This window comes from Schistocerca serialis, chromosome 4, assembly GCF_023864345.2.
Source record: "Schistocerca serialis cubense isolate TAMUIC-IGC-003099 chromosome 4, iqSchSeri2.2, whole genome shotgun sequence".
Taxonomy (NCBI): Eukaryota; Metazoa; Arthropoda; class Insecta; order Orthoptera; family Acrididae; genus Schistocerca; species Schistocerca serialis.
Window position 1 is genome coordinate 317,543,572 of NC_064641.1, and position 16,660 is coordinate 317,560,231.

The window sequence follows — 16,660 nt, forward strand, 5'->3', positions numbered from 1 at the left end:
GTATGGCCATAATGCAGGAACTCATGGTGCACTACCCCACTGTAATCAAAGAAAACAACGCGAAGAAACTTCACACATGATCGAACTTGAATTTTTTTGGTCTTGGCTCTTCAGGCAGTTTCCACTGGGACAACTGGCCCATGGTTTTGATGTCATACCCTTGTACCCATGTTTCATCAGTTGTTATAACCACATTTAAAAGTTCCTGAGTGAATTCTACATAACTGTTTGGTGAAGAATGTGGAAATGTCAATGTTGCAGCCATACACTGGTTCTTGTGGTTCTGTCAAGAGTACCCATCTTGCACAAAATCTGTGGCAGCCTAGTGTCAATGCAATGATTTGATGCAACAAATTTCGTAAAACTTGTGAAAAACTAAATCAGAGTTCTGACATTCTGAGTTGGAAGGTTTCTTGGATCTTCTCATCGACATTTGCAACCAGTTCATCAGTCACAACAGTTGCCTGTACACTTTGCTCTTCATCATGAAAATTAGTCCAGGCACTTTTAAACCATTGGCACAATGCACATTCATTCAGTGATTACATTGTTTCCTTACAGTACACACAGCTGCCGATAAATTTCAATTGGTTTATGGTTCTACGAACAAAAACCTTATTACTGACTGTACTTTAAACTTTTGAGATTTTCAACTGTTGTACACATTTAAAACTGTTATTGTGAAGTAATGGGAAATCACACAACTTCATAATTTTGGCATAGCTGGATGTCAACTGGACAGATGAATGCTCAGATAACAATAGGGTTGTGCTAGCCCCGCCCAATGTTGCTGCAGACAAAAATGTAATCTACTTTTTGGGTAGCCCTCATATATTCTAAAACTGAAATGCGTATAAATTTATATACATTTTGGAGATCTATAGTGTGATGCCATGTGTGCTGGACTGTTGTTAAAATTGCTCATCAATATTTTATAAAATTTTAATCTTCAGTTACTTATTTTAAAGTTTATTTGTATTAATATTTGCTTAAAAGTAACCTATTACTGGATTTGCATTCATCTCAGTCTTTCTTTCTGTGTTATTGACTCGAGTCGTCTGTTATTCATGAGTGTGCTTGTGTCCTTCATCCATGTCTCACACCTCAGCAGTGTTTACATTTCGCAGCGTGCAGTTCCAGTTGTAGCGGTTATAAACCTAAGTACTGTCAAAATTGTTTGTGCACTGTATTCAAATATTAAATCTAGTAGTTTTCAATCGTTCATCCAAATATGAGCAGTGTGTTTACATTTCGTGGCACGCAGTTGCAGCTGCAGCAGTTCTTAAGCTCTGAGTGTCTCATGCTGTTCGTGGCAAAATAATTGTTTAATAAATTTCTGGAAACATTCACTTACTGTGTTTTTTACAGTTTTCTGTGTGTTGAAGTCATTCAGTAAATTTTGTGCGGTAGTTTTCAGCTGACTTTTTTACTGTTCCTAATGAAATATTTCAGTAAAATTTTCAATCACAGCTTTAACTTTGTTGCTCCTTGAATTTTTGGTTTTAGCTAATAAAATGTGTGAAGTTTTGTTGGTACTGGTATTAGTTGTTGTTCAGTAGTATTAAGAAAAGTTAATGCTTTCTTAGTAGAGAGAGAAATCAAGACTACTATTGTTAATTCTATAAATAGTTCTATTGGTGTAATTGGACTTAGGTAATGTAGACGTTTAGCTTTTTTTTTGAGTAACTGTAAAATTTTACCATGAGTGAGAAGTGTGGGCTTTGTCGTAGGTTTGTGAGTAGTGGGTTACAGTGTGGGATTTGTTCAAACCATTTTCATTGCGCGCGGGAGAGGGGGTGGGGTGGGGTGGGTGGGGGTGGGGGTGGGGGGGGGGGGGGTGGGGGGAATGCAGTGGAGAACCCAGTGGGCATTCTAGTGGCATCCTCTCCTGTGAATGCAGAATCTGTAGTAGAAATAAGTTGACAGAGGAGCAGGAGCATAAGATCTGTGTCCTTCAGGTGCAGTTACAATACGCAAAGGAGGAACTAGATACGCTGAGGAGGGTGAAAGGTGCTGGGAAATGGGAACTGGCTGTTTGCAAGAAGGCAGCTAGGAGGAGGAGGTATTCAGACAGTTTTACTTTGCGTATGTGCAATAGATTTGATCCACTGTCAGAGTTAGTGGAGAGGAGCCTCTTGTAGCTGTAGGTGTAGGTGTAGGTAACATGCAGCAGCCCTCAGCAGTTAGGAGGCCTTAGCCAGTTGCAAACTCTAACAGAAAGAAGAAGGTTCTGCTGCTAGGTGGTTCTCATGGTAAAGGTGTGGGCCAGCAGTCACATTAAGTGTTGGGGAATGAGCACCAGGTCACCAGCATTGTGAAGCCTAGTGCAGGATTGGCTCAAGTGACTGACAGCATAGGGGACTTAGGCAGGAATTTTATGAAAGAGGCTCAGGTGGTGATGGTGTTTGGAGCAGAGAAAAGCCTTGATAGTGACGGGGAATATAACGTAGGTGGTGAAAAGATAGCTACTCAAACTGGTGGCACTAACATGCATTTTGTGTGGCTGTTTCAGTGTCATGATCGGCCTTATCATAACACGGCTGTTAGGCATGTTAACATGGGGCTAGAGAAGGCACTGATGGCAGAAGGCATGGGTCACAATGCAGTGGTGCCAGTTGAGTCTATCAATAGAGTGGATTTCACTAGGCATGGCCTGTACTTCAATAGGTATGGGAAGGGAACACTGGCAAAGCTTATAGGTGAGTGTAGTGGGTGGTCATGGGATTACTCACGGAAATTTTTTTTGTAGCAGTTGGTGATAGAGCTGTACCTTTTCTAGATTGAAGTCAGCTGATAGGTATACATGCTTAAAGGAAGACCCTGTAAAAGGAATCACCTTCAGAGGTGGTCAGGTACCCAAGTAGAGAAGGAATTAGCACACTTCATCAAAAAATAAGAGGTATTATAGATGAAGTTAGTAAACCGCTTATAGATGTTAACTCTGACATTATTGCTATAATAACGGAGCACCACTTAGATAATTAGACAACTTAGAGGCTTCCTTTACCAGATTACAGATTAGCTAACTGTTTTTCAAGGAGATACTTGCGGAGTGGGGAGTGGCGATGTATATAAAAACCAGTATTCCATTTGAGTCCATAAACGTATCACAGCATTGCACAGAACAGATATTTGAATGCTGAACAGGGGCAGTTGAATTCAGTGAAATTCAACTTCTAATTGTTGTTGTTTATAGGTCCCCTAACTCTGACTTCAGAGCATTTCTGCTCAAGCTAGGGCGGGTTCTTGGTTCACTTTATAGGAACTACCAGAAATTAGTTATATGTGGTGATTTCAGTATTAATGTTGTATATGATTATGCAAGAAAAATGATTTAAGTAGATCTCCTAAGCTCATTTGATCTGATGCAGACTGTGTTTTCTCCAAGTTAGGGTCCAGGGAAACACTAGTGCCGCCATAAACAATATTTTTATTCATTCTTCATTACTAGATGTGTATTCTGACAGTAAAGGGATGAATGGCCCTTCAGATCATTATGCACAAATTTTAACACTAAAAGGCTTTTGTGCTCAAACAAATGTCACATATAATTACAAACTATGTATGAAAGCTAATCCAATGTAACCAGTTTTTTTAAAAACCTTGTTAAGGAACATGAGTGGCACGATGTTTATAGTGCCAATAACATAGATGACAAGCATAATGCTTTCCTTAACACATTTCTCATGCTCTTTGAGAGTTGCTTTCCATTAGAATGTTCTGAACGGGGTACTGGCAATAAAAGGCAGCCTGAGTGGCTGACTAGTGGGATAAGGATATCATGTAGAACAATGTAGTCACAATCAAGCTACAGTAGTCCATTACAAACAGTACTATAAGGTGCTTAAATATGTTATTAAGCAGGGCAGAGAGTATGTGGTACACAAACAGAATAGCTAATTCATAGGATAAAATGAAAACCATATGGTCAGTTGTGAAGGAAGTGTCTGGTCAGCAGCACAAGGTCAATGATACACAGTCAGTTTGCACTAAAAATATTTCTGTTACTGATAAGTCAGATATATGTACAGTATTTAACAATCAATTTCTGAGCATTGCTGGTGAGTTAAATAAAAACTTAAAGTTTCCACAGGTAATCATATAACACTCTTGGGAAATACCTTTCCGAGACTGATGTCTGAAATACTCCCCTGTGATACTGGCAAGAGGGAGATTGAGTCAATAATTAAATCACTGAAGACTAAGGACTCTCATGGATATGATGGGAGTGCCTAGCAGAATATTACAGTATTGTGCTGCACATATTAGCTCTGTACTTAGGCATATTCGTAATTTTTCCTTTAAGAATGGTCACTTTCCTGAACTATTAAAGTACTCAGTACCGTATTTACTCGAATCTAAGCCGCACCTGAAAAATGAGACTCGAAATAATGGAAAAAAAAAATTTCCCGAATCTAAGCCGCACCTGAAATCTGAGACTCGAAATTCAAGGGGAGAGAAAAGTTTTAGGCCGCACCTCCAAATCGAAACAAAGTTGGTCCATTCTAATATGGGACACAATTTGGGTATAATGAATGACGATACAGCTACAGTAGTTTGGTTCGAGTCGTAAGCTTAGCAGTTAAGCTTTACCAGGTAGCCATTGCTATGCGTCAGGCGCTCCGTCCGTATTTATACGGGTACCCTTCCTTTTTCACGTGCTTCGTCGATTGCTTATTTTGCTATGATCTGATAAGTGCCGTTTTCTTTGTTATAGGTGTTTACGTCACTCTAAGCTGAAAATGCATTACTGTGCTGTGTCATACATTGTTTGTCGCATTCTGATAGTGCGTTTTTACGGCGTGTCGCCGCTCACGGCATGGTTTGCTTTTGTGTGCGCTACCGCTGCTTACAATTAAAAAACAAGAGAGAGGAATCGTCTCATTAGCGAAAAAATGGCAAGAGACTGCTATTTGTTGTTACTTACAATGCTGTTTTCTTTGATAATGATCAACAAGAACCAAATAATAGACTGCGTATGATAGAACATGTTCTCAACGAGAGTTAGGCGAAAATTTTTCTCTGTTTGAAAATCTTTGCGGCTGCTTCTTTAGTACGTCAAATTCTGCACAGAAATTAGAGTCGTCTTAGATTTAAAAATCTAGTCAGTTGCCGTGCTTCATTTCTGACTGTATCACTATTAGGCATAAGAATAATACGAATATAAACATGACACGATACGTATATTCTTCCGCGTTTGCTGTTGTCTCTAGTTTCGTAGTTTATTAGGCAGTGGTAGTTTATTAGGCAGACAGGATTTAAATGAGATAGCAGGAAACACGAAAGAATACATGGCAAAATGTTTATATTCATATTACTCTTATGGTGAAGAGAATACTGCATATGATTCAAATTTCATCAGGTTCCTATTAGCAACCATCTCTCCTCACAAGTAGGAAAAAGTTCAGAACGTAGAGTTGGTCATATTGACAAACATCCCAAACAGTCTCGCCAGTCGGATTTTCGTAGTACATTGAAATTCTGCTACATTCGAAGATGAACAATACGGAATTTGTATTATTTCGTTGGATAATGTATGAAAATGCAGTGGTCGAAACTCGGGGCGGAGAAAAAAAGCTCGTCTTCCATCTTTTTTTAAAAAAAATTTATTTACTGACGCATTGGTTTTGGCGCCAGTATTTATCTTTGTGCTCATAAAGCATGCCTGTGTAGCGCTACATATATTCGACTGCAGAAGTTAGTTGTGGTGACACCTACCAACATTTTTCAGAACTTCCACTTGCTTTGCACTCGATTCTAAGCCGCAGGCAGTTTTTTGGATTACAAAAACCGGAAAAAAAGTGCGGCTTAGATTCGAGTAAATACGGTAGTAATGCTGCTTTATAAAAAGGGAGAAAGGTATAATGTGGACCACTTTAGACCTGTTTCTATGGAATCAATGTTTGCTAAAGTTGCTGAAAGGCTGTGTATGTAAGGAAAATTGATCATTTTATGTCACCTAATTTGCTATCAAATGTACATTGGCTTTAGAAGTCATTTAACAACTGAAAATGCTATATTCTCTTTTCTCTGTGAGGTACTGGATGGACTGAACAAAAAGCTTCAAATGCCAAGAATATTTTTTGATTTAACTATGGTGTTTGATTGCGTGGATTGCAAAATATTGCTCCAGTAGCTAGACCATTATGGAATAACGGAAGAAGCACACAATTGATTCACCTCTTACTTTAACAACAGACAGCAAAAGGTCATTATTCACAGTGTTCAGAATGGTTGTGATGTGGGGTCTGAGTGCGGTACGGTCAAATCGGGGGTGCTCCAGGATCGGTGTTGGGGCCACTCCTGTTCCTTATTTATATAAATGACATGCTGCATCCATTTTCAATAAGCTGCCAAAAAAAAATTCAAAAATCTTAGCGGTAATCGATATGCTTTCAAATCAAACCTGAAGAGTTTCCTCATGGGTCACTCCTCCTATTCTGTTGAGGAGTCCCTTGAAACATTAAGCTGAGTCTTATGTTACACTGTTGATTGCATTTACTTAAACTTATGGCATGACTTTTGTTGGGTTCATAACATTTTATTTTATCTGTTGTTACTTTTATGTTGTAATTTCATATACTGAAATGTTGCATGACCTTGGAGATTTGCTCCTCAATTTGGTCCTATGTAATGAGATGTGTAAATAAATAAAAAAAAATTAAATCATAACTTTATGCCTGTATGTAAAGCTTTCTGTAGTTCTGCTCACCATGTCAGCACTATCTAATGCACTTATTTAATCAAATAATAAAAATTTTTGCTTTGCCAGAAAAATAAAAAGTAAAAATTACACACACATAATAAACTCCAGCTTATAAGAGCATGCTGCAACATTTGCTTCTTACAAGTAGTTGCACTGTGCTGCAAATACACCATCTTAAGTTTTTCACGTGTGCAACCTTCAGAATATATTATTATAACTCTCACATCCACTCGAAATATCATAGTGGTGGGGGAAGCTGGAGTGCTGAGCAAACCTAGCTGCACTCATGGTTGGATTGTGAGTGCGTTCTGAGAGCACAAATCTTAGCCAGGCTGCGCGACATCAGTTTCCAGGCCTTTAGAAAGTAAGCAATAAGTTACTGGAGAAAGGGAAGAACCACCAATACAAACTGCAGGTAGCTGAAGATAGTATGATGCATGAACATTAACCTGGTGAGTACAAAAAGTAGATTAGAAATATACAGCACGACCTCTCTTTTTTTTTTTTTAAAAAAAAATAGTAAGGTGGGTTTCACATGTTTACAGTTCAATGGTACTATCAAGAATGGATTGATGACTCTACTTTTAAGTATCAGGGTTCTAAACCAAAGATTTGGAGTTCAATCCCTGGATGGTTTCATCCTTTCTCCACTGATATCTTATATAACTTTACCTGAGCAATGTTTGGTGTACTTAAATTTTTTCATTATTGCTCAGAGTCTATATTAAATAATACAGCCCTACTACAACTAGCTGTGTCAATTGATTTTTCAATGAGGGTGAACTGGAGATGTACCACCATTAATCGAACCAAAGCATCTTAGAGGACAACATTTATAAATTTTAGTATTCTCAGTGCCACAAAAATCCTGACAATCTCTCATGTCTGTAAAATTTTTTCATCTGATTCTTGGGCACAGTAACAGGTTAACACAACTTTTTTCAAAATTCAATAATATAAGTATTTATATAAGAATATCTCACTACTTAATACTGGCTAAGTTGAACAGTTAATAGATGGCGGATTTGGAGTAAGAGAAAGCAATAACAAAACAGATAATAGAGTGATCGGGGATGGTTTTACAAAAGTACCAATCCTGTACAATCTTTCCTAATCACTGCCTTTTTTTCATAGATCTCTCTGTTTCGTGCATATCTGCTACTAAATGTCTCCTTCATTTGGTGAGTTGTGATGCATCCTCATATAATTTGTATTATCCTTAGATTTTTACTCTACTATGTATAACATTGGTTTATCATGAGGTAACAGTGCAAATACAGTGTATAAAGTACTTATTTATGCTTGGACAATGTTATGTTTCATGTCAAAGTAATTTCTCTCTCCAACAACACACACTCTAATTGAGCATAGCAGAATATAGACACACACACACACACACACACACACACACACACACACACACACACACACACACACACACACCATACAAATAAGCCACTGATAAAGAAATATCTAAAAACTAAACAATAACATAGGAAGAGAAGTGTAAGTGGATGAGGATAAGATGGAAGACATATATAAGGATTTGATAGGGCACTGAAACAAGGCCACTGGAGTAGATGACATTCCCTCTGAATTATTGACATTCTTGGGAGAGCTAACAATAATAAAACAATATATATGAGACAGGTGAAGTGCCCTTAGACTAGAATGCAATAAAAAAAAAGTACCGATAGATGTGAATATTATTGAAACATCAGTTTAATAACCCACGGTTGCAGATTGCAGAATACTGACACAAATTATTTACAGCAGTTAGCAAAAATTGGTAGAAGCCAACCTTGGGGAGAATGTGCAACTACAACTTATCTTAGAAGATAGACTCAAAAAAGACAAACCTCCATAAATAGAAGTTGTAGATTTGGAGAAATATTCTGACACAGTTCATTAGAATACTTTGAAATTCTAAAGGGAGAAGGAATAAAATACAGGAAATGAAAAGTAGTCTGTAACTTGTACAGAAACCAACTGCAGTTTTGAGCATTGGGGGGCATGAACGGGAGATGGTGTTTGAGAAAAGAGTGAGATGAGGCTGCAGTCTATCTCTGATGTTATTAAATTGAGTGAGCGATAAAGGAAGTGAATGAGAAATATGGAACTGGAATTAAAATTAAGGAAGAACATATAAATATTTTGAAGTTTGCCAATGATACTGCAATTTTGTCAGAGATGACAAATGACTTGGAAGAGCAGTTGAAAGGCATGGATAGTATCTTGAAAAGAGGGTATACAATGAACATCAACAAAATAAACAAGGGTAATGGAATGTAACTGAACTCAATCAGATGATGCTAAGGGATTGAGACAGTAAAAGTAGTCAATGAGTTTTGCCATTTGGGCAATAAAATAAGTGACAATGGTCAAATTACAAAGGCTGGCAAATTGTATCTGAGAAAGAGAAATTTGGTTAAAATTGAATATAAATGTTAAGTGTTACAAAGTCTTTTCTGAAGATATCTGTCTAGAGGAGGCCTAGTCAAACAGCACTCTGTAAGCATGAATGCTCTGGCCACGCTCCTGCCTAGCTCTCAGAGCCCAGCGGTGAAATGTCAGCAGTATGGGATGAAGGGAACAGGAAAATGAAGGCTATATCTGAAAGCTGCTAGAGCAAAGCAGTCAACTTGTCAGAACCCAAGCGCTTTTCTGACAACACTACTTGTATTAAATTAGGTTTATGTTCTGCATTGGAAATACTGTAGTTTCTATGCACTATTGCGTTACTGTTCCTATCTTTTACAGGCCATGCAAAGTGCTTACTCATAATATAACACTGCACTATTATGAGCTGCAAAAACACTTATTTGAATGTCACTACAACACAAGCCAAAGAGACAATATGATGCACGTGTTGTCTGACAAACGACAGTGACTGTTAGCTGAACTGAAGGCAGCCATTAGGCAAAAACTGATTTAAGGATGAGTAGGATGGTGACAAAATCTTTTACGCTCAACACCACACATTATCTAAATTCACTGCATGTCTTTATGCAAAGGGAGACTCATGTGGGAACGGATATAGCAGACAAAAAGTAATCCTGTGGTAAAATCAGATTCACGTTCATGGCATGGAACATTTCCCACAACTCAAGGCAGTTACTTGTAGACCTTACATGACTGACTACATTTCAGTGACAGAAACATTTTATCATGACTGAGCAAAGAGATTCCAATGCACTGCACAGCTGAAGAGGAATTTTGATTTATTTGTCAGACAAGTCTTAATTTTGGCTGCTAATGTACCTCATTACTTCCAACTTGAGGTAACATATGTACAGTATAGCACTGACGTCAACAACATGTTTGACCAACTCAAGAATTTGATAAAATGTTACCTCATAAGCAACATCCCTTACTGCACAGACAAGCCACTTAAAGTTATTTCAATGTTTGGGTCAACATGTGTGTGCCAACTTTATTTTTTTATGAAAATGAAGAAATCCTGGCAATGTTCATGTTTAAAAGATTTTAATCCATGTAAGTCCCTGTGTTTAGCTGTATTATGAACCATAGTTCCACATATGTTACATATTCTAAAATCAAAATGTACCCCAGATAAGTGAATAAAGTGTCCTGCGATGATATAGCTACAATACTGTAGGTGGGTCATCAGACGAAACATTCATTATACCTAATTAATGTTAAATGGCTGTACGCAAAGCATTTTGTAATGTTTTTTAGCACTATTTAACATACTTATTTAATCAAGTAATAAAAGTTTTGGTAGGAAAATAATAATTTGAAAACAAAAACACATGATAAACTCCTGCTTATAAAGGTATGCTGCAATATTCCCCTCTTAGAAGCAGTTGCATTGTGTCGCAAACACATCTTCTACATCTACATCTACATACATACTCCACAATCCACCATACGGTGTGTGGTGGAGGGTACCTCGTACCACGACTAGCATCGTCTCTCCATGTTCCACTCCCAAACAGAACGAGGGGAAAATGACTGGCTATAATGCCTCTGTACGAGCCCTAATCTCTCTTATCTTATCTTTGTGGTCTTTCCGCGAAATGTAAGTTGGCGGCAGTAAAATTTTACTGCAGTCAGCTTCAAATGCTGGTTCTCTAAATTTCCTCAGTAGCGATTCACGAAAAGAACACCTCCTTTCCTCTAGAGACTCCCACCCGAGTCCGTAACACTCACGTGATGATCAAACCTACCAGTAACAAATCTAGCAGCCCGCCTCTGAATTGCTTCTATGTCCTCCCTCAATCCGACCTGATAGGGATACTAAACACTCGAGCAGTACTCAAGAATAGGTCGTATTAGTGTTTTATAAGCGGTCTCCTTTACAGATGAACCACATCTTCCCAAAATTCTACCAATGAACCGAAGACAACTATCTGCCTTCCCCACAACTGCCATTACATGCTTGTCCCACTTCATATCGCTCTGCAATGTTGGAGTATTCAAACATTGCAGGATTATTTTTCCTATTTATCTGCATTAGTTTACAATTATCTATATTTAGAGTTAGCTGCCATACTGTACACCGATCACAAATCCTGTCCAAGTCATCTTGTATCCTCCTACAGTCACTCAATGACAACACCTTCCCGTACACCAGGCATCATCACCAAACAGCCGCACATTGCTATTCACCCTATCCAAAAGATCATTTATGTAGATAGAAAACAACAGCGGACCTAACACACTTCCCTGGGGCACTCCAGATGATACCCGCACCTCCGATGAATACTCACCATCGAGGACAACGTACTAGGTTCTATTACTTAAGAAGTCTTAGAGCCACTCACATACTTGGGAACCAATCCCATATGCTCGTACCTTAGTTAGGGATCTGCAGTGGGGCACCGAGTCAAATGTTTTCTGGAAGTCAAGGAATATGGCATCCGTCTGATACCCTTCATCCATGGTTTGCAAGATATCATAAGAAAAAAGGGTATGTTGTGTTTCGCTTCTAAAGCCGTGCTGATGCATGGACAGCAACTTCTCTGTCTCAAGGAAATTCATTATATTCGAACTGAGAATATGTTCGAGAATCCTTCAACAAACCGATGTTAAGGATATTGGTCTGAAATTTTGAGGATCTGTCCTTCTACCCTTCTTATATACAGGCGTCACCTGCACTTTTTTCCAGTCGCTTGGGACTTTACGTTGGGCAAGAGATTCGCGATAAATGCAAACTAAGTAAGGAGCCAATGCAGTAGAGTACTCTCTGTAAAACCGAATTGGAATCCCATCAGGACCTGGCAATTTATTTATTTTCAACCCATTCAGCTGCTTCACAACCCCAGGGATCTCTATCACTATGTACTCCATATGGGAATCTGTACGAGACTCAAACGGTGGTATGTTTGTACAATCCTTCTGCATGAAAGATTTCTCAAATGCTAAATTTAAAATTGAAGCTTTTGTTTTGCTGTCTTCCGTTGCCAGGCCAGACTGATCAGTGAGTGACTGGATGGAAGCCTTTGACCCACTTACCAATTTTACGTAAGACCAGAATTTCTTTGGGTTTTCAGCAAGATCTTTTGCTAAGGTATGACGGTGGTAGTGGTTGAATGCTTCGCGCATCACTGTTTTTACAGCAGCATGAATCTCTACTAACTTGTGCCTGTCCTCATTATCCCGATCTTTCTTGTACCGCGAGTGCAACTGCCTTTGCTTCCTGAGCATTCTTCAAATTGCGCTGCTAAACCATGGTGGGTCTTTTCCATCCGTAACCCACTTTTTCGGCACATACTTGTCCAATACGTGATTTACAATGTGTTTAAAATTTGCCCATAATTCTTCCACGTCCATCGTACCAGAAATAAATGAAGTCGATTCATTTACTAAGTGGGATGCTAACAATTGCTTATCTGCTCTTTCTAGTAAGAATACTCTCCTAGCCTTCTTGACAAACTTTTTAATTTTCATAACCATAGTCGTAATGACAACATCATGATCACTCATCCCTGTCTCAACACTGACACCGTCGATGAGGTCTGGTCTGTTCGTGGCTACCAGATCTAAAATATTTCCATTACGCGTTGGCTGTCGATTTAGCTGCTCAAGACAGTTTTTGGATAATGTGTTCAAAAGTAATTCATACGACAGCTTGTCTGTACCACCTGTAATGAATCCATATACAACCCAGTCTATACTAAGTAGGTTGAAGTCGCCTCCGACTAATATAGCATGATCCGGGTACTTCTGTGATACAGAATGTAGACTCCCTTTGAATGATTCTAGAACTGTCACGGTGGAACCTGGTGGCCAGTAATAACAATCCACAATCAGATTTATTTCCCTTAGCCCTGTTTAACGTGTCCAGATAACTTCACAATCACACTCTACTTCAACCTCAGTAGACACAATATTTTTGTCAACTGCAATGAAGACACCACCTCCTATGGTGTCTAATCTGACTTTCCGATACACGTTCCAACCCTCACTAAATGTTTCAGAACTTTCTATCTCAGGGTTCAGCCAGGTCTCAGTCCCGAGAATAATTTGCGCGCCACACGCTTCCTGGAGAGCAGTAAATTCAGCAACTTTATTCCGAACACTCTGAAAATTTACTGCTAATATCGTGATAGCTGAAGTGTCTTTACACTGAGCGCGTCGACTGGTGAGTGTTCATCAGGACAACTCGCACTACTGCCTAGCCTAAAAAACTCCCATGTGCACGCCACAAGTACTCTGCTACCCGAGTAGCCGCTTCCTTTGTGTAGTGCAGCCCTGACCTATCTAGGGGTGTCCGACAATTCCCCACCCAATAGCGTCTAGAAATCTGCAGCCAAGACAGTCACAGATACGACGAAGCCTCTGGTTGAGACCCTCCACTCGGCTCCAAACTAAAGGACCCCGATCCACTCTGGGAATGATGCTGCAAATAGAGAGCTTCCTTCATGTGCACCCTTCTTACTCACACAGCTGCTCTGAATAGTGCAGTGGTGGGTGAAGCCAGAGCAGTGAATACACTCAGCTGCACTCACAGGATGCGAGTGCACTCTGGGAACACACATCTTGGCCAGGCCTAACCTAGAGTGTAGCTCTGTACAGAGGTGAAATATGGGCAGTAAGCTGCTTGGAGAAGAGAGACTAGAAGCTCTTGAAATATGGTGGTACAGAAGAATTAGATCAATAGGTGAAGTAAGTAATGAGGAGCAACTACATTGAACTGGAGAGAAAAGCAATTTGTGGCAAAGCTTGACTAAAAGAAAAGGACCCATCCTGAGACATCAAGAAATCACCAATTTGGTAATGGAAGGAAGTCAAGTGTTTGTGTGTGGGAGGAATTGTACTGTGTGGGAGACTAAGACTGACTACAGTGAGCAGATTCAAACGGATGAGGTTGGAATAATTATTTGGAGATGAAGATGCATGACAGATAGATCAACATAGAGAGCTGCAACTGCAACAACAACAACAACAAACAGAAATTAAAAAAATGAGTTAGTGTACACAATCTGTAAGACTGTAAGAATAGCTCAGTTAACTGTGTAGCTTACAATTAATCTTTTACCTTTTGATAGAGATGGACCCCAGGTAAGTGAATAAACTGTCCTGCGATGATATAGCTTCAATACTGTAGGTGGGCCACCAGACGAAACATTCATTATACCAACTCGGCCCTCAGCAGTTCCATAAGCGAGTCGATCCTCTTCTATAGGATGCCAGGCCAACTAAACATTAAGCAAGAAAATATGTAAGATACATAATCAACATATAAAATGTGAAATATTCACTGTTTACTGTGCATGTGTAAGGAGTGTTCAAGTGAAAAGGTACGAAACTTTATAAGAACCAAACCAGTTGAAATGTGCTTATGTTGCTTTGCGATAACATAGTGAGATGTGTAGGACGCAAATGTAGTGTTATCGCCTCCCCCCCCCCCCCCCCCCCTCAAAAAGAAAAAAAAAAAAAAATTCTAAGTTGTGCCCTCAGCAGGCAAGATGATGCTCACTGTGTTTCCCAAGAACTAAGGTCCCATACTCATCGAATTCCTTGAACACAGACAAACCCATGATGTATACTGACCCCACAGCCTATGGAAGTCCAACAACAACAAACAGCCTGGGCTGTTCATGGAGGGAAGGATTCTGCTCCAAAATAACACACGTCTACATGTGTCCTAGGTCACACAAAGTGTAGTGACAAAGTTCAAGTGGGAGCAGCTTGGGCATCTGCCCTAGAGCCAAGACATGTCACCCTGCAACTTCCATGTATTTGGTCCACCAAAAAGACATCTCCAAGGGAAGCGTTTCAACTAGGATGATGAACTGAAGAACACAATGGAGGACTGGCTCCTGTCATGGCCACAGGGATTCTCTGAACAGGAAATTCTTCAGCTCCTGAAACAATGGGATAGTTGTGCTCAATCCTCTGGTGATTACTTTTGAATAAAGACGTCAATTATACCCACAGTGTTGTTTCGTGCCTTTTGTTTTGAAAACCCTTTTGACATTTTCCCACAAGCAAACAAGCTTTATCAATATAAAGCTCAGCACCATTACTGAAGGAATGCGAACCCATTGGTCACATACAAAGCATATGATCCAGCACACAGCGCATGTAGAAGATGGCAAGGAAACAGAGAAATTATTGTGTCAAATCCTTAATAATCAGACACTAGGAATGGCAGTGTATTTTAGTGACTTTGATAAAGGTCGGAATGATGGCTTGGCAGCTAGGAAACTACAAGAAAGGCATGTTTATGTGCTCTGAAATGAGAAATGACAAAGAAAAACAGCAAGACATAAACATCTATGGCTCTTCTGTGAATGAAGACAGTGGAGGCTTGCTCACCCAGTGAATCATTAACAGACAATAACCTGAGACACAGCTGAAATTGGAACACAATGCCACAGAAACATATGTTCCTGAATAATTTTTAATTGTATTTTGTTAGTTATTTGCCCACTAAAAAAATAACAGGCAACAACCTGCAGTAAAGAACACACACGGGAAAGGGAAATAGCATTTGCCATTAACACTGTTTTATTACTGAAAAATTATAATATGTTGTGTGTGTTCGTAGATTTTCCCGGCGAATGAGATGCTTGAAAGTCTCTCGGGCATGCAGTCGGATTGACTGGTCGTTGTAGAATGAATTTTCGACGGCGTAACATGCCATCATCATCAGGTTACTGACGTCCTAGGCTAGCGGGTGGTGTGGTATATATACTTGTTGCCTCTCCCCTCCACTGACTCCGCATATGGACCAAGGGATGTGCAGGCCATGGTGGTGGGGGTAGCTTGCGCTGACGAGATGACTGACGGGTGTCAGTATGCATGCCGCCTTCGGCGGGTGTGGTTCCCCGTTTCCGCTGCTCCTGCAGAACTTTTATTGCTGGATTCCATGCTTGGCTGAGTTGAAATCCATTGTCCTTGTTAATAAGGTTTTCGTGCAGCTGGATTTCAATTGCTTCCTTGTATACACAGTAACAAAAGTGGGATGTGTTGCGCAGGACTTCTGTGTTCTTGTATTTCATACGATGATTTGTCTCGAGGCAATATTCTGCAATTGCAGATTTTGTAGGCTGTTGGAAATCGGTGTGCCGTTTATGTTCAGTACACCTTTCCTCGATCATGCAAATGGTTTGCCCTACATACGCTTTGCCACATTCGCACAGTATGAAATAAACTCCAGATTTCCAGAGTTCTAAATCGTCCTTCACTGTCCCTACAAGGGACTTGATCTTTGGTGGTGGGCGGTAGATGCATTTGATCTTATGAAGTCCTAGAATCCTGCCTATTTTTCCAGATACATTGCCTGCGAATGGTATGTAGGCTGTCGCTTTCGGTAGATCATCATCAGGGGTTGGCTGTGATATGGTCTTCTGCTTGAAGGGGTGTCGAATTTGGCGGTCTGTCACTATAGCCGTTCTTCTGGAACACATACTTGAGGTGGTCTAGTTCCGGTTTTAAGCTTTCTTCGTCGGAGATCACACGAGCTCTGTGAACCAATGTATT

At 39.7% G+C, this 16,660-nt stretch overlaps 1 protein-coding gene across 1 annotated transcript in view; it reads right to left on the reverse strand.

Moving 5' to 3' along the window:
* Nucleotides 1-16,660, reverse strand: part of LOC126474025 (gem-associated protein 5) — a 343,111-nt gene that overhangs the window by 227,163 nt on the left and 99,288 nt on the right. The window contains exon 8 of the mRNA XM_050101432.1: nucleotides 14,211-14,370. Within this exon, the coding sequence (XP_049957389.1) occupies nucleotides 14,211-14,370 (160 nt within the window). The remainder of the gene's footprint in view (nucleotides 1-14,210; nucleotides 14,371-16,660) is intronic.